General features: G+C 42.1%; 1 protein-coding gene across 1 annotated transcript; it reads left to right on the top strand.

Moving 5' to 3' along the window:
• Nucleotides 1–11,312: 11,312 nt before the first annotated feature.
• KCNF1 (potassium voltage-gated channel modifier subfamily F member 1) lies at nucleotides 11,313–13,816 on the top strand. The gene is made up of 2 exons (XM_071741904.1): nucleotides 11,313–11,695; nucleotides 11,788–13,816. Exon 2 carries the CDS (start codon nucleotides 11,983–11,985, stop codon nucleotides 13,444–13,446), a length of 1,464 nt encoding a protein of 487 aa, XP_071598005.1. The 5' UTR covers nucleotides 11,313–11,695; nucleotides 11,788–11,982; the 3' UTR covers nucleotides 13,447–13,816.
• Nucleotides 13,817–21,149: the final 7,333 nt, after the last annotated feature.

Below are 21,149 nucleotides of genomic sequence, written 5' to 3' on the forward strand. Positions count from 1 at the left end.
TCAAAAATCATTGTGGTGGGTGGACTTGACACACCCCTAACCAAACCAGCAGCAGTTTGCTCAAGTTGGTCCCTCTCTGGAGGCAGAGGCTGATCATGCTTCTGTACAATCCCATTAAATAATTTATTTTTATAAACTGTGGTACCTGAGAGTGTGCTTCAAGAAACCTAGGGTACAAAGTTGGGAGCTGTATGCTGAGATAGAAAGTAATTGAAGTAGGAAGAAGCATGATGAAACTTTGAAATCTTAGCTAAGTGATAAAGAGAATCAGGTGTGGATATAGAATTCCTTAACCTGAAACCACTGACCACATCTGGGGATAGGACTGGATCCAGTCACATCTGGACTCCTCTCTGAGAAGGAGTTCGGAAAACAAAAGGGTTCACTGTGAACCTTGAAACTCAGCAGAAGGCTGTCCCTTACCTTTCTGTGTTGCGGCGAGCCTTCTCTCACTGGGACACAGCTCTTCTCCAGAGCTCTCTTGCCATCCCTCTCCTCAGGAGTCTTCATCTCTTGTCCCCACTCTGCTTCTGGGAGCATGCCTTTTATTTTGCCCTTCAGCCCCGCCCATTTCCGGCTGGGGCAGGCCCTAATTATTGGGCACAGCTGGGCCTAAGCTCCCAGTTCATTATCAGCGACACCTGAGGACTTGTGGTTCTCTCTACATTTCTGCACCTCCAGGCTCTGCATAAGTAGCTCTATATTGATTCAAACCCAACTCTACCTCTGTATGTTTGGTCCATTTAGTAAGTAATAGAGTGAACCTACCCACTGAACTCTTTTAAGTCACATCTTTATCTCAGCACTCACCCATTTTGATGGAATGTTAGATTTTAATCGAAAAATCAGCAAGTGCCAACTTCTTCACAGTAAAATTTGAAAAAGAAAAAACTGCATAATTAACAGCAGTACTCAAATTGCTAAGAGTGAAAGTGTACATTGAGGAGTAAATACAGAGGGAGTTTTAAATATACTCCAAGTCTGATGATACACAGTAATAAACTGATATGCAGGGGTGGTGGACCATTCTGCAATGGTGCTGCAGAAAACAAAGTTGAGTTGCTCTCATAAAAAACATATTAATGTACATGATGCTTTTACATAGAGAGGTGTCATGTGTGAAGTGTTTCAATATTCTGGGATTACAATAGCATTGTTTGCATACTGTAAATATTGGGTATTGATATTGCAAAGCTACAGCTAGAAACTGGTTGCCATTACACCTGCGGAATATTTTTTTTTATAAGGTCCTAATTCTATTTTTTAATTACATTGATATAGTGAAACAAAATAGACCATTTTCTTTGGTGTTTTACAGGCTTTTTATGCTTTGGAGATCTTATTTCACGCATAATGGATAGGTTGGCTTTTTTACTGTTTGATTAATGTAAAGAGCATTTCCATTACACCCCTGTGCTTCCCAAAGGTTTTATTTAGGACATGCTTTCCTTTTTAAAAATATACACAAGGAAAGCAATTGAAGAGGATTCAGGCTTAATAAGACAAGAGGGGCTACAGAGAAAACAAAGACAACCATTAGTAGAAGTCTGTGTGGAGAATGTTGATTTTTTTCTCTTGCCCTGGGGCTATATGTGCAGAAAGTATGCTTTTCTCTCACAAATCCCATCTGTCATTTCTAATTTCTGAGAAAGGGTCTGGCAAAGGAACACGAAGAATCTCATGAGTGCTACAGTTACTGGTGTTGTACACTGTAAATAGAAACAATTTTTTTGATGGAAGAGACTGGTGTCAGATAAATGCAGTTCAGATAAACTGGAAGTTGGCAAAATGTGCAATAAAACTAATTGATTGAGATAAATCCTTATGTTGAAATAAACTGTTTTATCATAGCAAAATTATCTCTGTAGCTAAAACATTTAATTGTGGCTTTTTATTTTGGCCTTGTATTGCACTAGAAGCATTGTATATATAACATACTTAAAGTATTATATTTAGTATACAGTGTATAGAGATTTTCAGTGTTGCTAAACTAAAGATTCGGATGTCCTATTTTTAGATTTCCTTGACATGCTGTTGCAAGGAAACTTTTAAAATATGGGTTACTGTTTTCTTCCTCCTGTATTTCAAGGAGATGTCAGAATATCAGAAATTCCTGGAAAATATTCTCTATTTTGAATAGGTCTGGTTAAAATTAATTAATATTAATCAGTCGTGTCAGGGGAAAAGTAGATTTCAGGCAATGAGTGAAAAGCAAGCAGTAAACTGTCATAGAATCATAGAAGCATAGAATCAGATGGGTTGGAAATCACTTCTGGGATCACCAAGTCCAACCCTTGATCCACTACCACTGTGGTTCCCAGACCATGGCACTGAGTGCCACATTCAATCTCTTCTTAAAAACCTCCAGGGAGGAAGAATCCATCACCTCCTTGGGCAGCCCATTCCAATATCTGATCACCCTCTCTGTCAAGAATTTTTTCTTAATGTCTAACCTAAACCTCCCCTGGCAGAGCTTAAGTCCATGACCTCTTGTCTTACTGGTAGCTACTTGGGAGAAGAGACTGACCCCCCCCCCCGGCTCCAACCTCGGCTCCAACCTCCTTTCAGGGAGTTGTAGAGAGTGATGAGGTCTTCCCTGAGCCTCCTCTTCTCCAGACTAAACAACCCCAATGGTCAATTAGTAAATAATTTGTCACAAGCTCTGAGACAGAGATCTAAAGCAGACCATGAAGTTGGGGAGCAGGGTCATAGCTCCTCAGCTATGGAGTGTGTTATTTTCCTTCTTCATGCATATACTTTATGAATTTATTGCAAAATGTATGAAGCATGTACCTGACTTCACCTTCAGTACACTACCAGTTTAAGATAATTATGAGGGAAGAATCTATCTATGTATTAATTATTAATAGATTATTTAGAATATTTATGGCACTAATTTTACTGTTCTCAAATAAGCCACAGGTAAACCTGCTATGATGAAACACTGCCAAATGCTTTTAGAAATTCATTTGTAAGCTACGATTCCCATTTCCAAATATAGGTAATTTATTCTACCATTTGAATGCATAAGAACTGATAACATATTATCTACTGGTCACATTTATGGGGATGTTTGCAAATGACTCCAAATGTATGATTGTATCCATGCTTGTTGAAAACTACAGGAAATATGGAGAAAATAATTGGAGAGTTGAGATAATTTTGATAAAGAGTAGCTCTTTTTTCCCTAAGACTAGCTCATACTAGAGTATTTAGCATCACTGGGTGAGATGTTAGAGTAGAAGAGCAGGAAGCAGAATAGTTTCAGCCCTGATCTTCAGTGCATTTGCAAACTTTCTTTTGGGCTAGGAGTTTTTATGCTCATTTGTGGCACATGTCATTGCTGGCATAAGCAGGGACTCCTTTCCCAAGGTCGCTCCAGAGAAGTCTCTGTAACTACAGAGGGTGGTTGGAACCCTCCCACCACCAGAACCAGGGAGCCCCTGCCTGTCCTGAGTTTAACCTGTGTTAATTGCAGCATCAATCTGCAGTGAAGCTCAGTGATAGTGATGAAGTCCTCATTACTCATAGGGACAGGACAAACGAGGATGCCAGAGAATAGTAATAAAGAAAGATCTCAATAGTGGTGTTTCCCATTAATCACTGAACTTCCTTTCATCTTTGCTGGGTTTTTTTTCTTTGCTGGATGGGGTATCTTGCATTCTGTAATCTCACCTTTGAGGACACTACCAGTAGGTACAATGAATCTGGATTGTAAGCACCGTGTTACCCAAATGGGTTTATGACTACTCAGAGCAAAGTCAATTAGTATGCAAAATGTCAACACAGTGTTAAATGAAACAGCACGGGGCAATGAGAGGCATTCAGTTTGGCAAAGGAAAATGAAATGTTAATCAAGAAAAACTGATTACTGCATACACCAGAGTGGATAAAAGGTTTGACTCCCCCGTTGTCTAGACAAATCACTTAGAAATATGTGGGTTGGCTTAAGAGCCATGCAGATAATGTAAAAACTTATTTGTAATCTGTTTGATTTTTTTTTTTTCACTCGTTTGTAAGTTGTTAAGAAATACAATGTGTTGCCACAGTTTCCATTACTTATGAAAAGTAGCTAGAAGGTAAACAACTTGCCTAATGGTAAAAAACAGATCCAGAGTAGGGCCAAGAAATTATTTCTGACACATCATTTGTCATCCAGAAAATGTAGTTTTAATTGAGTTAAAATTCTCCATAAATTCCACTTGAATGCAGAAAACACTTTTGCTAATCAAAGATGAAGAACACAGGAAAACACGGAGATGCTGAAATAAGTTTTTCAAGGTAGGGTCACACAGAGGTTTGGACTTCTATTTCGAAGGCAGCAGGAATTAGAGCGTGGTCCTCATCACTTCTCAAAGCACTGGTTAAGGACACTTTGGGAAACCAAGTTTGATTTTCCTCTTTTCCTGATATTACATCATAAAGGTTTGCTGATAAAAAATTAATTTCATCACCCCCAATTTGCATGCTTGAATACTTTCACTCAGTTCCAGCTATGCAAGAAGAATGCTAACAAGGGAACACCACCTCCTGCAGTCCCCAGCTGCCTTCCTGGCGTTAGGTAGGACTGTGACCATCATCTCTCTGCAGGAGATGGAGGGATTAAGCCTGAAGAGCCCACAGGCTGCAAGTCTCAGCACAGAGCTCCAGGACATTGTGCCACAACCCTCAGTCCTAAAGGACTGAATGTAGGAAAATACCCACCTGACTCCTCCACGGGTACAGAATGGGGAACTTCATATCTGTGAAGATTTGAACTCCTCCTCTGCTGCTGCCTACACACCTTCCTCTCCTTTGTCCTGTGCCACTTACTGAAAGAAGGAAAATTATAACTATACTTACAAGAGCCTTTGAGAACTCCAGGCTCCTCTGAAGCCTGTATTTTCCTCAGTGTTACAATGTTTTCAAGGATCAATTAAAGTATTTTATTTTTTAATACTGTTTCAGTGTACTGATGAAATGTTTTCTGTGGATTTTTCCCAACTGGTTTCCTTTGTAGCTTTTTCACACTATAAAAGATTCCATATTCATTTCCTTCTATTGGAGCACACATATAGGAGTGCTTTTGACCATGTTTACTGTGAATTATTTGATTATATTCCTTATTTTGATTGCCCACAACAAAAAATACCAGTTCATATAAAAACATCTATTGTAAAATGGTACATGCTAAATTTCTGTACACGTTCTCCTTTCATAGAATCATAAAGAATTAGGAACAATAGCTTCTACAGACTATTATTAATCACTTTTCCAACAGCAGACACAATTGAGGGCTGTGCTGCTGGAATTTTTTTAAAGCAAACATATTAAAATAGTAATTTAATGTAATGGTTGCTCCCTAAGCATGTGTAGAAACTGACTTCATGTCTTGGCTGCCAAAAGTCGACAGTGCGCCCATTGCCAGCTCCATCTCTACCAGCATGGTCTTGCTCATTCCTTTGAGCCATTTATTGTAATGATATTATCAATGGGAATGGTCACCTTTGGGAAGGCCAGGCCAGTCACTCCACTAGTGCCACCACCAGGAACCCTCTTGCATTCTCCCCAGTACCATTTACACCTCTTTGTTGATGCCCCAGACTCTTCCATTCAACCTTGCAAGGCTGCTCTGGGAATGCTGCATATTCATTATGACACAGCCCCTAATTACAGGTGCACATGCAATTTTTTGCACCACTGCCATAATCAATGCCAGCAAAATATTAACTGTGAAATTCTTAATTTTATAAGTCCTTATCTTTGCACATTTAAGAAGTCTTGTCACCTAGCTTTTCTCTTTTCTATGTATATGCAACAGCATTCAAAAAGAGAAATAGTAACTGAAAGCTTTTTGTGACAGAGTTTAAGATGAAGAAGCAGGCTTCCAGTCCTTCCTCAAAACACAGTGACTGAAAACAAGACAAAGTCCTTAAAACTTCTACAGCATCTCTAACTCCCAACTTATTCATGAGACACTAATATGTTTAATTTGAATCCAGCTGTTAGGTGCTTGATGTGGAGGCTGTGTCACACTTATTTAAAGCCATTTACATTAAATCAGAGATTTGGCTTGTCCCCTGAGTGGTCACTTAAGGTAGATTAAATTTTAGGGGGAAACTAAACTTATTAATGTCAAGGAAAGCTAGGCCAATTAAAATTTACAGCAAGCTATCATCAGTCTCTTCATAAGGAATTAATGAAAAGATCTGTTAAAATAAAAGCACTGAGTATGTATAAATTTTGAACTTGAAAAAATAACCAAAGTAACTAAAAGAGAAGACTCTAAACTGGGAAAGTATATGTTTAATCTGAAATAATGGTCATGGGAAATATGCAAATATATTGGAGAAAGGGGCATGTAAAATCAGATTCATAAGGTGAAGTTATCTGGTACAGTCCACATGCCCATCTCAGTTCAGATGTTTCATAACCTCTTGCTTCTGACATACCAAGCTGCAAGAAGTCTCATGTATTGAGAAAACATTACAGAAACCATGCAGATGTATGTAAAAATGTTTAGAGATATTGTTGCACTCAATTTGCATTTGAGGGACCCCTTCTTTTCCCATATCAAGGGATTTGAAAGACTCACCCATTGCCAGAAATAACAGCTGTGGCTGATGGATGTTGCTACCAAGGCTCAGACTGCCCCCATTAGCTCGTGACTACATACCCAAGGCAGAGATCAGGGCTGAGAACATGAGCTGCCACCCTGTGAATGTCAGAAAGTTTTCCTGTCTACAGTCAGTACCTACAACACACCTCTCCCACACCTACCCCAGGTGCTGCAGCCCCTGAGAGCAAGTCATGGAGTGCTGCCCCACAGAGGCACTGGGGTTGTGTGTGGGGTTGGTGCCCCTGCCACAGGAGTGGCCCCAAGTCTGTGCTGTGAATCTCAGTGCCCGTGGTAACACAGTCCCATGCTTTCTTACAGAGTGCCAGGACAGCTGGCTGGATTGCAGAGCAAGTCAGAAGGAAAAAGGAAGATGTGATCTGAAAATGGGTTTGCAATTCTGAGCTACAAACGCTAAACCAGCACCTGTTGTAGCTGGGTTAATTTGGCAAATGGGCTATGCTGGATCCTCCAGAGGAGTTGTGAGATTGTCTCACTAACCACTAGAAGCCACCTTTGGTTTGGAAACCCTTAAGAATTCTCAGAGCAAAGTCTTTCCTGCCCCTTTCACTGTACCTGGCTATGGAAAAGCAAGCAGAGTAGCTGCTCTGGATCACCTGCTCCTTCAGAAGCCCACAAGGGCATCACCCTTTGTTTCTCTTTATTCCAGATTATCTGCCTCCCATTTCTTGTAGTTGGCACAGAATAATTACATGGTGTTTCCTCCACACAGAACCTGGTGCAATCAGCTGTCAAAGCAGTTCCTGTGCAGTCAGCTGCAAGCCCTATTCCCACAATACCCCAAAGAAAGGAGGAGGAATAAACTATTCCCATTCTCTGTCCTCCTTTAGATCTCTGATTGACTTTTTGGTTGTGAGTTTTTGTGATGTGTTCTTGTCCTTAGTGGCTCTCCATAGTCTGAAAATTAGTTGTGTAATAGATGCTGAGATCTCTTGGTAGATGTAATAAAGTTCTAGTCCTGTGTCATTCAAAAAATAAAGATGATGTACCAGAAGGAAAAGTGTGTGAGAGGGTTATACTTCACAGACAGGAGGAACTACCATCCTTCCAGGCCTGCTGTCAGCTCTAAGGTCCACTCAACAATGTCCAACACAGAAATCAATTTCTAAGAAGCAAATTCCCAGTGGCAGTATGTGACTCAGCACACCTTGCTGTGGCCTAGACCACAGCACGTGTGCCCAAGGAGGGTTCTGGGTACTGGGGCCAACTGGCAACTGCTCTCCAACCAGCCTAGGAAATCCTTTTAGTCTCCATTACAGATGGCTGCATGCAAACTGCCTGTTGGCAATGGTCCCTGATGGCCACATGGTGGCTAGGAAAGGTCCACATCAGCTGGTCAGTGTGGGCTGGATCCATGCCAGACATATTCTGTTTCTTGGTTGGACAGTCATAGCCAGGGTTCTTGTAGCCCCCTTCAGATACTGGAAGGCTACAATAAGGTCTCTTCAGAGCCTTCTCCTCTCCAGACTGAATAACCCCAACTCTCAGTCTGTCTTCATAGGAGAGGTGCTCCAGACTCTTATCATCCTCATGGCCCTTCTCTGGACACATTCCAGCACATCCATGCCCCTCCTGTAAAAGGGGCTCCAGAACTGGACACAGTACTCCAGGGGGGGGGTCTCACCAGAGCAGAGCAGAGGATGCCAGCCCCTTGGTGCCCTATAGCTGGGACCATTCTCCCCTGGGGCTGCAGGGCTTGAGGTCTGGCTGAGCCTCTTCCTCCTCCCTTAGGAGCCAGTCTAAACCACAGACAAAACTTAACACACCTGTCAGCTCAAATCCAAATGGTTTTCTTTGAGACAAAGCACCCACAGAGAAAGAACCCCCTCTCATTCTTATTTGGTCTGTAGGAATTGGTTTGCTAGCACTCATCTCTTCCAGCAAACACGAAGCATGGTTTGACCACTTTGTCCAGTCCAGATAAATCAACAGAAGCTGAATTTAAGAGTCCTAGCAATTGCAGCAAAGTACTCATAAATTAATCACAGGGCAATGGTTATCTATTGAAATTTTTAGATTAGAAAATCTCTCTTTTCATGGACGAAAAATAAATTAAATTACTGAAATAAATGATTTGCTGACATTTTTTCATTCTGCTCTTGTTGTTCGTTGCTCTGTGGTAGGAAAAAAAGCATTTGTCAGATAAGCCTGTCTCACTCTTTTCAGCTACAAAACAAAGTTTTTAATTAATTATAATTTTTCCTGACCCTTCTTTGTACCATTTACATTTGTCAAAGTGGGTTTAAAATGCTACCAGATAACTAACATTTGACAGGCACACTGAAAGGTGTAAAGAATTATGAAAAGGTGCAAGACGAGGGAGAATAAATCACAAGGATCTTAGCAGCTGCACTAAGTAAAATCTTTATAAGGACTGATCTGGCATTTCAAAAATAGTTTCTTTCCAAGAATGTGCTGAGATTTTTAATTTGAGAAGAGCTGATTTCACCTTTCAAACTGAACAATGTATGTACTAATCCTGTGTGCATATTTTGTAGTCGTTTGTTCTGTAAAAATACTGGAGAAGAGCCTTTTTGGAAATGAAGGTGGTGCTTTCTCTGTTGGTCATACTGGACCATACACTGATTTCTTATCGCTACCTGGAAAAAAGCCCACAGGTCTCTGGAATTAATCATTGATTGAAGAGAGTGTTCTGAGGTGGTTCAATCTGAGGATTTAAATGTGAAGAACCTTTTCCCCAACACTGATGCAGCCTTACAACATTTTGAGCCTAATTTTCCCAGATCTCAGTTTTGTTTTCAAGAAGTGGTAGTCAGTAATCCCATCTGCATTGTCCCCTGAACAAGCATGAAACTGCTTGTGGCATCTTAAAAGTTATTGTACTAAAATCAAGTTAAACCATTAATGTCAGCAGGCAAAGATGGAGTAGTTGGGCAAATATTTATTGCTGAACCCACAACACGTAGATTTTTCTTGATATTAAAATTCTTCCTCTTGTCCCAAGAAGCCTGTAATTTTCAGTAATTCATATGTGCCTGGAAAAAAATAAAAGGGACATCTTGTATTACACCCACACTACATGGTACTCTCAGGACCACATGGAGGTGACACTGACCTCCAGAGATGAGCAGTGTGACTCAGAGGTAGAGTAAAACATGTTACCCTTTTCGTGGGACTGTGACTTGAGTAAGGTGACCAAACCCTCAGTTACTGTTCCCAGCCCTTTGTGCTGTTCAGCACTATGGGTATAAATGTCACAACCCAGGCATCTGAAGAAATTTATGGAGCTGCATGCACAACTTGTTGCTCACTGTGTCACTGAATGGCTGGGTGTTACATTTGCTGCTTGACTATTATAGAGCAGCAAGAACTCACTTCCCATTGGCTTTAGTTTTTGCTTTGTAAATTGGTGTATGGATGTGTGTGACAGAAAAAGAGTTCCTCTGTTTCACAGGTTTCTTGCAACTCTTCCTCTATTACAAATACACCTCTTCTCTCACATTTTTACTCTTCTCAATTTTGCAAGTGCTCAGGGATGTGAAGGCCATCGGGAGGTCTGAAAAGTGGCTGAATGAATGATTTTTAACTCATGGAGTGTGCACCTCTAAACATCATGAAGTATCTCCACAGGGTCTTGATAAATTACTTGAGGCGATGTTAGTACTCCAGGTCAAGGAGGTCTGATTGTACAATCAGGAGGTCTGGTGTACAATCTTCCCCACAAACATCCAGCAAGGCACTGGGAATGGAACACAGCATTCTCAGCAGGGTCCCTCTCGGTGGGTAATACAGGCACAAGGGCAGTTTGCACATCCCAGCTCTCACCTTTCTGCCAGGATGGACATAAGCCTAAAGATTCAAACCACCAGTGGAATTTGCCCCTCTCTATAGCACCCAACTTACAAGCTTTTCAGAAGCCAGTAAATAGGAAAAGATCCAAACCTGCTTGCTTTAGTTCATTTTGCTGTGTCCAGAAGCAGGCAACTAATTAACTGCTGGATGCTGCTGGATCAGAGTCCTCAGGATTCACTAAAATGAACCGTATAGTCAGATTTAAACATCTAAGAGAGAGATAGGCCACCTGCATGTAAGCGTCTCAGGAACAAGTGTACAATAAATTCTGGAATCTGGAGAAAACCAAGTTAAAAGCAAGGGATTGTCCTACTCCTAGCTGTGAAGTGAATGAAGTATGAGGTGCTACTACTGGTAAATAGCATTCATCCAGAAATCATCAAAGGCATTGTCAGGTGCTCAAACACTCATCAGGGTCAGTTGATCACGGACTCGGAGAATAAAGCTTAAAAGCAGGACACAGAGTTTTGGGAAATGTGCACAGAATGCAGGTGAAGTTTTGTTCTGTAGCTACAATGAAAACTTTATGATCTCTGCTCAGTTCTCAATGTACAAATATACAGTAACTCAATGTCCTGAGACTTGCTGTCTTGCTGACCCAACGAGAGCAAGGTTTATGTCATGTGTTTATTCCAAAACACAGTATTTTCTCTCACTTCTGCCACCAGAAGAAATTGATTTAGTGTCTTTCTGCAGGTCTGAACGACTTGATACATGATTTTCCTTTGTATTTTATTTCAAACAGTGTTTTTTTAAAAACTGTGAAATAGCATGGTCGTATGGAAACCCATTATTTTACAGCTAGGCAGGCATATAAATAGCTGAGCTGTTTTCTATGTGCTTTGCTGGGTTTCACCAGAAGAGGGTAGAGTGTGGAAAGGGTTCCTCGCAGCCGGGGCTCCCTATTGTGTTGGGAAACAGCAGAAGGAAAACAAGCACAAGTTTCTCCTCTGCACTCTTGCACCGACCGGCTGTGTGCGAGAGTCAGCGGAACTCTGGAAGATCTCAAAGTAAAGAGAATAAGGAAAGAGAAACAAAATTCCAAAGCAGCTTTCTAGGGAAATCTGTGGAATCGAGAAGAGAAACCGCAACAGTTTCCTTGGGGCTCACTCTGCCGATGGTCTCGCTGAGAACTGTCACTCACTGCACGTTGCATTAATCAGAGCACAGGATTTCTTCCTCTGCCGTGACTTCCAACCTGTGAATAAATAGCACTTTTAGAGAGAGAATGGGACCTGAAAAGACTCTCGAGCACTGAGCAGAGGGGTGAGTTTTATTAAATGGTTTCTTCTCTTTAAATTCTGCTGGAGCTTTCTTACATCCTGCTTGCAGCCTGATGACTTGCCTTTTCCCTGCAGCTTGTTGCATACTTCACCAGGCTTTCCTGACCACAGGTTTATTTCTGTAACCTCTCTCATCACGGCTGCGGGGCAGTTTGGTAACATTTGTAACAGAGCTGACTGGGTGCTGATCTGCTTTCTGGAGAAATTCAAGCCACCAAGACTTGAAACCAAACAGGCTAAAAAATCCAACTAAAATCAAATATAATTAAAATGTCAGGTGACTTTAGGTTTCCAGATGTGGACACTGGCGAGTCAGAAAAAAATGAAGAAATGGAGATTGTAGTAAATGTCGGTGGGGTAAGGCAGGTGTTCTATGGAGATAACTTGAACCAATACCCAGAAACACGGCTGGCAGAGCTGATCAACTGTTTATCAGGGGGATATGATAGCATATTCTCCCTCTGTGATGACTATGATCCTGGAAAGAGAGAGTTTTACTTTGACAGAGATCCAGATGCTTTCAAATGTATTATTGACGTGTACTACTTTGGGGAAATTCACATGAAGAAAGGAATATGCCCCATATGTTTCAAGAATGAAATGGAATTTTGGAAAGTAGATCTGAAATTTTTGGATGATTGCTGCAAAACTCACCTAAGTGAAAAAAAGGAGGAACTGGAAGAAATAGCCCGAAGGGTGCAATTGATTCTGGATGACCTGGGAGTGGATGCTTCAGAAAGTCGTTGGAAAAGATGCCAAAAATGCATCTGGAAATTTCTGGAGAAGCCAGAATCATCCTACCCAGCTCGAGTGGTCGCCGTTCTGTCCTTTCTGTTTATTTTAATCTCCTCCACTGTAATGTGTGTGGGGACCATCCCAGACCTGCAGGTTGTAGACGAGGAGGGGAACCGTATAGAGCACCCGACTCTGGACAGCATAGAGACAGCCTGCATAGGCTGGTTTACCATGGAGTATGTGCTGCGGTTGATCTCCTCTCCCAACAAACTCCACTTTGCTGTGTCCTTCATGAACATAGTTGATGTGCTGGCAATCCTTCCTTTCTATGTCAGCCTGACCTTAACCCACCTGGGAGCCAAGCTCATGGAGCTGAGCAACGTCCAGCAGGCTGTCCAGGCGCTGCGCATCATGAGGATCGCGAGGATTTTCAAGCTTGCACGGCACTCCTCAGGGCTCCAGACCCTGACCTACGCCCTGAAACGCAGCTTTAAGGAGCTCGGGCTGCTCCTCATGTACTTAGCTGTTGGAATCTTTGTCTTTTCTGCCCTGGGTTATACCATGGAGCAGAGTCACCCTGAAACTTTATTCAAAAGCATCCCGCAGTCATTCTGGTGGGCAATCATTACCATGACCACAGTTGGATATGGAGACATATACCCTAAAACAACACTAGGAAAACTAAATGCTGCCATCAGTTTTCTTTGTGGGGTGATAGCGATTGCCCTTCCCATCCATCCCATCATTAACAATTTTGTCAGGTATTATAACAAACAGAGAGTTTTAGAAACTGCTGCCAAGCATGAACTGGAGCTGATGGAGCTAAACTCAGCTGAGGGGAAAGCTACAAGCTCCAAAAGCGAAGTAGAAGATCTTGCGAGGGAAGGCAAAGAGGGTCCTTTTTATAGCACCCGGCTAAAAGTCTCCCACAGTGACACCTTCATTCATCTCCTGTCAGAAGAGAAACACTACAGGACCAGGCTTCAAAGCTGCAAATAAACTGTGAGCTGTTGTCAGTGCCAAGCTACAGATCAGGACAACCTGGCAGTCAACAACTGAAAAGACTTGTGGGATCTGTCAGCGTTGGGAAGGAGCACTGCTTTGCTTTTCCAACATGAATATAGATTAACCCTTGGTATCTCCATCAGCAGTTGGTAAGACTTTGCTGCTATTACCCAAAATAAAATAGTAGGTCTCCATGGAGATCAGACTGCTTATAATGAGTGCATCCTGGCAAAAAACATCCGTAACCATCTTAGAGACTGAAAAGTCTTTCCTGATTAGTAAATGTTTGATGACCTGAATGTGCAACACTGCCATATCAGAACTCTGTACCATGACAATAAAGAGCAGCATTGCACAGATTGTGTCTCCCAGGCTGTCTTCAATGCCTTTGCAGCTAGGAGAACTGCTCCTTAAAAAATTAAAGCAGTCTCACTCATATTAGATTCAGGCTTATAGCAAAACATGAGCTGTTTCATCTTAGAGATACAGAAAGTGTGAGCATATACCATGTGTAGAATATTACAGTCAAGGAATGGTTTTGGTTTTGTAAAATGTAATTTTGAGGTAAAATTTTTGGGCATGTATCTGTTCCATTTTCCAGAAAAAGTGTAATTTTTGATGAGTACTGAAGCTATCTGCTGGGCAGAGATGTAGAGCAGAATCAATGTATTTTAAAGAGCAAATGAAACAAATATTTGTTCTGGCTTTTAATTACAACATAATAATTTATATGTGTAGGGATCTTTCAGGAAGGATTTATAATACATAATTTTTAAAGCTATTTTTAATTCACTATTAAAGCTAGATAAGTTCATAGGGAAGTTAAATTGAGTACTTCTAAATAAGAGACTAACTCTTTGAAAGTAAGTGTATAGAAACTTTCAATTAAAATAGTACAATCTCCAACTGATTTATAGTAAAAATATCTATCTGAATGAATCTATTACTAGGTTATTTAAAAAAAACCAAAACACAAGCAAAACACATCCAAGTCCTACAATACCTCTATGGTGTTGTAAATTATTGTTTACAGAGCTAGTAGGCACTCATCAGTATCTTATTCATTAATCAGCATATTCATCTATGCAACTGTGCAGCTACTATTATTTCTGTCTACACAATGCCATCTACATAAACATAAATTTAGCTCATGTAATGACTGCAGTATATTGGTCTGGTCTCTACCAGAGAAATCCATTGAAATTGGGAGTTATGCCAGCTCAAAGGGGAGGGGAGAACTGGCACACAGATGTATTTACACATGTTAAAATTAAGATCCCAAATTATTAAAGGGGTGGTGATATAAGGAGTTGTCCTTATTTGTCTCCTTCTGTGCTCATCTGTCTCCTCACCAGATGAAAAGCAGCAGCACAAGCCAGAACCCATCTCTGGGCACTGCAAGCCCAAGACCCTCTACCCCCCCCCCCTACCCCCAGGGATCCTTGAGACTCCTCTCCTGGGGTGTGGGTAAGCTTTGGGTCTGCAGCATTCACCCCACAGGAGCAGTGACTGGGGGACACAGAGATGTGGACTCTGTGCTCCCTCCTGGTGCACATACAAAAGGGAATGTGCCTGCTGGGGGTGGGAAGATCCCCATCCTGCTGGTGGCAGGGAGCAGTTGTCCTCATGCATAGGAGCCAGGCACAGATGGGCAGCAGCTCCCCAGGAACACTGCATGCTCTGTATGTATCCTGACAGGGAAATCAAACCCCTGATCCCCCAGGCTGAAACCCTTTCCCAGCACTACCCCTCAGACCCCAAGTTACTTACCTTCAGATACACGTACTCTTTATCCCCCTGCCCCAGCCCCATGTCAGGCCTGCCGTCCTATTCCCCAACCCCATTACCATGTCCTGCCTTAGATACCCCCACCAAGTAAGATAATTTAAGCAACCTCTAAACCTTTCTCTACCAGAATCTTTCTACCAACTTTTTCCCAAATTCTCCTCTGCCTAAAGCCAAGAGCCCATCCTAGTGTCCTCCTCATCCCAAGCATCCCTTCAGCATCACTTCACCCCCATCCTCTCTTCCACCTAGCAGCTCCCAGCTCCTGGCCTCCAGACCTGCTCTCTAACTCCTTCTCAGCTGCTGAGGAATGTTCCTTGCTTGTCACCTTGCAGAGCTCACCTCTGTTCCTGCTGTCTGCACAGCTGGGAACCATCCCCAGCTCTCACTGAAGGGGCAAGATCCTTTCTGTTGCTCTGATGGGACTTTCAGAACACAAGTATAGTCTGCAGCCATGAAAAATCAACTCAGGTTGGATGCTGAGATTGGGAGAAGAGGAAAAGTAACCCAGCTGTGCCAGTCCCAGTGTACCCCTTATCTATCAGCAGGATATTAAATGTTCCTGACTTTCCTAATGACATGCAGAGGATGGATGAGGATGAATTGAGTTAGCAAAATAATTTTCATGAACTGTATAGATGCTAAGAAATACAGCTAGCACCACAAGTACTAAATTCTCACTGCTGAGCTTTGCAATTTATTTAACATGACATTAAATAAGAAACAAGCCTCTTTTATTAGAAATAATTTTATAGGCTAATTTCTCCAATGAGTTATGCCTCTGAGCACAGGGGTCTGCCTATGCCACATGAGCATGGAAGGAGCTTTGAGACAACCTTTGTGCTCCTCCAGCCCAGGCTGGTTTCAAGTCAGACTCCATGTGGTGTGCTCCACCAGGGGCTGCATTGTTTGAATTTGTTGCTGTAAATTAAGTTCTCAAAAGGCTGTGGGAGGGCAGGACAGATGCCTGTCAGTTTGGCTTGCCTGTACTGTGGGAGCCCTCCAGGAGCAAGGTGGGATGTGGGCAGCAATGAAGGAACAGGGCAGGCTGGTGACCTGCAGCACATGGGAGGACTGGAGAGGAGCCAGGGGGTCTTACAGAACCACAACCCTGATAGTAGAAAGCAGAAGTCTTTCTGGGGCCCTGCAGGGGGACAAATCCCACAGACCAAGAAACTACCATAAACCACTGATGTTGAAATCAGGGCTGGAGGGAAGGCCCTGCCCCCTAAAGAACAGAGTGAGCTAGGGAGTAAGCTAGGTTCCTGCTACCCCTGCTACCCTCATGCTCCAATTTGGACTCCCAGATGTACAAAGGAAATGAGTCACCCTTCCCATAAGAAACTGAGAGCACTGGGAGGAAAGCCTAGGACTCTAGAAAATCTCATGGAGCAAAATGATGGAGAAGAAACAGAGCTACTTTAAGTTGACACCGGTCCCCTTCTCATAAAGGAGCTCCTCAGGTCACTGCAGAATATTGCAGAGCAGAGAGAAGGTCTACCGACCCTTTTGAGAAATTATCCTGTTGGACATCTTCCCTATGCAGCCATCCATTGATGCTTCACACACTTTTGAATCTTTAATACAGCCTCTGATGTACAGAGTTAAACATTGAAGGGACTCACTTTTAGTTTATAACTAAGAACAACTCCAGCCGTAAATTTGGGATTAGTCCAGGTTTGACATCGAGGAGCTGCCAGCAGGATCTGATTCAATAGTCTTAATTTAATAACCCACCTAAGGGTGGATTGGTGGCAACTGCTAAGACTGTAAATAAAATGAACCCTATTTCTAGCTTCCTGGACACTGTAAAAGGTAAAACTTAACAGAGCAGAAATTGCTTTTAGAAGTGGGAGACAGCTGCAGTGGTTAATGACACAGCATCGGTCTCAGGGAGGTGATAGGCACATAACACATCAACCCATGCCACGCTTCAGCTGCTATGTCACAGCCAGCTTGGCTTTGGAGACAGCTTCAGGTTCAGGCAGAAACAGCAGTCTGAAGGTAGGTTTTTATTGCTGGTCTGCCATAGTTCAAAGATTTGAAGATATTTTATAAAAATATCACATTTCTGGGAAGTGCTAGAGCACCACTGTCTGCTGTCACACACTCAGGAGAGCTGTCCCTTGCTGCAGGCCTGGCACCTGCCACACAGGCTCCAGTGGAAAGGCTTCTCTAGTCTGAGCATGGATCAGAGGGTTATGCAGAGGCACTGCCAGCTCCTTCCAAAGAGAAGTAGGGCTGAGGACCATGCAGCACAGCCCGAGTGTCCCTGGCTGTGCTAAGGGACTCATTGCTAAGGTGTTTTTTGTAGCTGAAGCGGACATTGATGCTTTGTTGGAAACCCTTTAAGCAGCTTTAATTTTGCCTAATGTACTGTTTGAATCTATGCAAGCCTCATCTATATTGCCAGATTTACTAAATCAAATAGAGCTGCATCACCTGTGAATTATGCTAGGCACAAGTGCTTCCTTCGTCCTCCCTGTTAACACAACCATCAGTCCTATACCTGCTGGTATTTCTTATTCACGTGGGTATGGCAGCTACCAGATATGTGCACAAGAGAACAGACAGGTTTCTGAAGATCTGGCTCACCATTCCTTCAAATATTCCAGTATTTTGCCTAAACTGACTGTTCACGAATATCAGCATTTCCCTCCATATCAGCTTTCATGGTACACTGTTCCTTTGAGACAGAAGGTCCTTAGTGATGTGACAAATACATTTTTCACTGCATGGTGTAAATCAAACTTCACCAAAGCTGCAGCACTGTATCACCAGTGTGAAAATTGACTAAAGTCAATGTACATTGAATATACATCCTTAAGGTGTAAATATTCCACAAAAACTGAAATTTTTTTCTCTTCCTTCAATGAACCATACTAGGCTTGAGTTCAGTGAGAGCTTTGCCTCCCTGAGGAGCTATAGGGAAAATGATGCAGGCAGGTGAGCCAGGCTAACTCACAAGATGATAGAATGGTCTGAGAGCTCCAGGAGAAGTTATGCCATTTAATTGTTTCATTTCTTGTTGCTTTCATATGTAGATGAGAAAGCTGCCAATATCCTAAAGCTGGTTTTTGTCTTGAGGTTCAAGGGGAGCCTTGAATATCTTTTTAACCTGCTGAGAATCAAGTCCTGCTAAATGATCCAGGTCAGTTAAAGATACACAGCAGAAGCAGAAAGGAAGGGAAATATTAGAAGGAACCTAAGCAGAGGGCTGTCTTTGAAAATAAAATCTCAAAATGAGAAGGAAGATCGAATACAATGTTGTATATCCATAAAAATAGTTATTTTCAGTACATCAGTACAGCAGAAATGTGACACAGAAAGGCTAACACTAATGCTTTGTCTTTTGGTTTAAGCATGAGATGTTGTGGTTCCCTATTCTATCAGGAAATAACCTTTACACTTTGCAGCAGATAAACATCTTAAAAAAAGAAAATCACCTGTATTCGTTACAATCTGTGCTAAAGCTTATGAATTCTATGTAAGACCTCACAAAGTGATCAACTGATCCCAAATAATGTTTCCACTGCATTAAAGTTATCAGCTTTACAAAGTCAGTGTTTTCCAGGCTTACTAGTGTAATAAGATATGGCAGTTTTAGATGCCACTAGAATATGAAGTGGCTGCAGCTAGCTGTGGGTCACTGCTGCTTTTTTTTAAAATTACTTTTACAGCAAAACTGATACAACACAAATATTCTTTGCCATATTCACATAAATGATGTATTCACCATCATGCATTTATTTAAACTTTTCAAGTTTAAAAGTTCCCTGAAGTTTCATCTTCTCCATTATCAGCCAGTGAAGGATTAAACCTTTCATCCTAGTCTACACCAGATTAACCACAATGCAATAAATACTACATGACATTTTAGTTTCTTTCCTTATTTCATCAAGATTAATCCATAATCACACAGCTCTTGCCAGTGGCATATTTTATTTTCATACACCCTCATTTTTCATAGCTTAATTTTAGTCTATTAGACTTCATTATTTTGTTTCAGAAAATGGAAATGATTCATCTCTCTTGCTGCTGAGTCTCCTGATGCACTCACAGGTGACAAGCCCAGTCCCACCAGTCGCAGCTCTCTGCACTCTGTTCAAGTGGGCAGGATTAGAACATTCCTAGGAGAGAAAACACTCTGGATCAAGACTTCACTTGGGCATGTTGTCCAGCCACTCCCCAGAGCCCCTCTATGCATCAAAAGAAAACTCCCTCTTATATGTGGAAAGCTCAAGAAACATGAGGTCTGGGTGCAGCAGCCCTGTCTCATTTCACTGACTATTTTTGCACAAGTTTCAGGTCCCCTCTCTTTGGGAGGACTGAAGAACACTGAGACATTTGGCCTGAGAGCGATGACTTTAAACGTGTGCTCATGTGTTCTGTTGATCAGAATGTGATCATATTAAACCTTACACAACAAAAGATGGATGTTCCCAAACAGCATCCAACCAAAATTTTCTGCTCACAACCACCAATCAGGCATCAGCACAATAAAACTTTGTTTTGTCCTTTCAGGAGCTGTTGCAATATAAATGGGAATGATTTTCTGTACATGAGTAACAGATAAAGAGCCACCCTATTGCATGAGAAATGAAATATCTAGAAGACAGCCTGACCTTTGCATCCTCCTTACTTACTCACTTTATAGAAACATCACTAAATACAATACAAATTTGGTTTGGTACAATATATTAAAAAAAAAACCAAAAAAACAAAAAAACAAACAAGCAAAAAAAACCCCAAAAAAACCCCACAGAAAAAGCTAATTCCTTTACTATATAACAGGCAAAACTCAGGCAAGAGAGCATGTCAAACCTGTGTCTTTACCTGGACATTTGCCTGGGAATGGTCACTGGCCAGCTGGACACCTCCTGCTTGTTTGCAGAGTAACAAATCTCACCCTTGCCTGCCAGCAGATCCTTCTATTTCTACTGCTTGTCACAGTCATAAATCAATCAGTGCTGTAAAACATAGCTCCTATCCAACTCATGGGGAATCTGTAAGCTCTGCAACACAAATGTCAACCAATTGCCAGTGGAGCTTTCAGGCTGCAGTGGTTATTGTTTCCCAGTTAGTTCTTTGCATTGGAACAGCAAATTCCATTTGCAAAAGCCTTTACCATTTGGACTCGTTTGCCTTAGGAGTAAATTAATTGCTGCTGTGTGACACCATCCCTGCTGTGACTCACACAGGACACATTTGTACTGCCTTGGCTGTAGGAGTGAACACCAGTTGCCAGCTGGACTTTATCTTTGCACACTGGAGCTGATATTATCTGCCTGATGTTGGGGTTCTTACCATAAAGACTCTTCCCACGAGACCTGAACAACTCAAAGATGCATTGAAATGAGGTGCTCACATGTTTGATGTGACTTTGCATGAAGTGACAGTAAAATGTTTCTGAGCTGGAAAAAAAAAAAGGTGTAAAGGGTATAGAAGTCCTCAGTGAGCTTCTAGGAGCTGTCTGGAGGGAGTGTCTGTGGGATGCTGGAGCAGTTCTTGGTTCACTCATGCAAGGGCAGCCAGGTGAGGCACCCAAGTCTCTCTGCTTCCCTCCACTCATCTGGCTGCCCTCTAAGTATTGGTTTGCAGTGAGCAGGTGGGTGGCAGAGGGGTGTCATGTCTGATGTTCCCCCCAAAAGGGACTGTCCCTTCCTACCCCCAGTACAGAAAACCACCTTTGCCCAAATACCTTAAGGCTTGAAGTACAAAAGACATTTTAAGAGGTGAACAGACCAGCCTAGGAGGCAAGCCATCCTTCCCTCAGATAAACCCAAGGGTTGCCAAAGGGCTTTTTGGGGGTCAATATTTTTTTTAGTCATAGGTTTGTAGATAGCCTCAGTGTGACAATGTTTGTGTCCATGGTTGAGGTGTGAAGCTGTCAGTGCACGTAACAGCAACAC

Source organism: Heliangelus exortis, chromosome 3 (genome assembly GCF_036169615.1).
Source record: "Heliangelus exortis chromosome 3, bHelExo1.hap1, whole genome shotgun sequence".
NCBI classification, from domain to species: Eukaryota; Metazoa; Chordata; class Aves; order Apodiformes; family Trochilidae; genus Heliangelus; species Heliangelus exortis.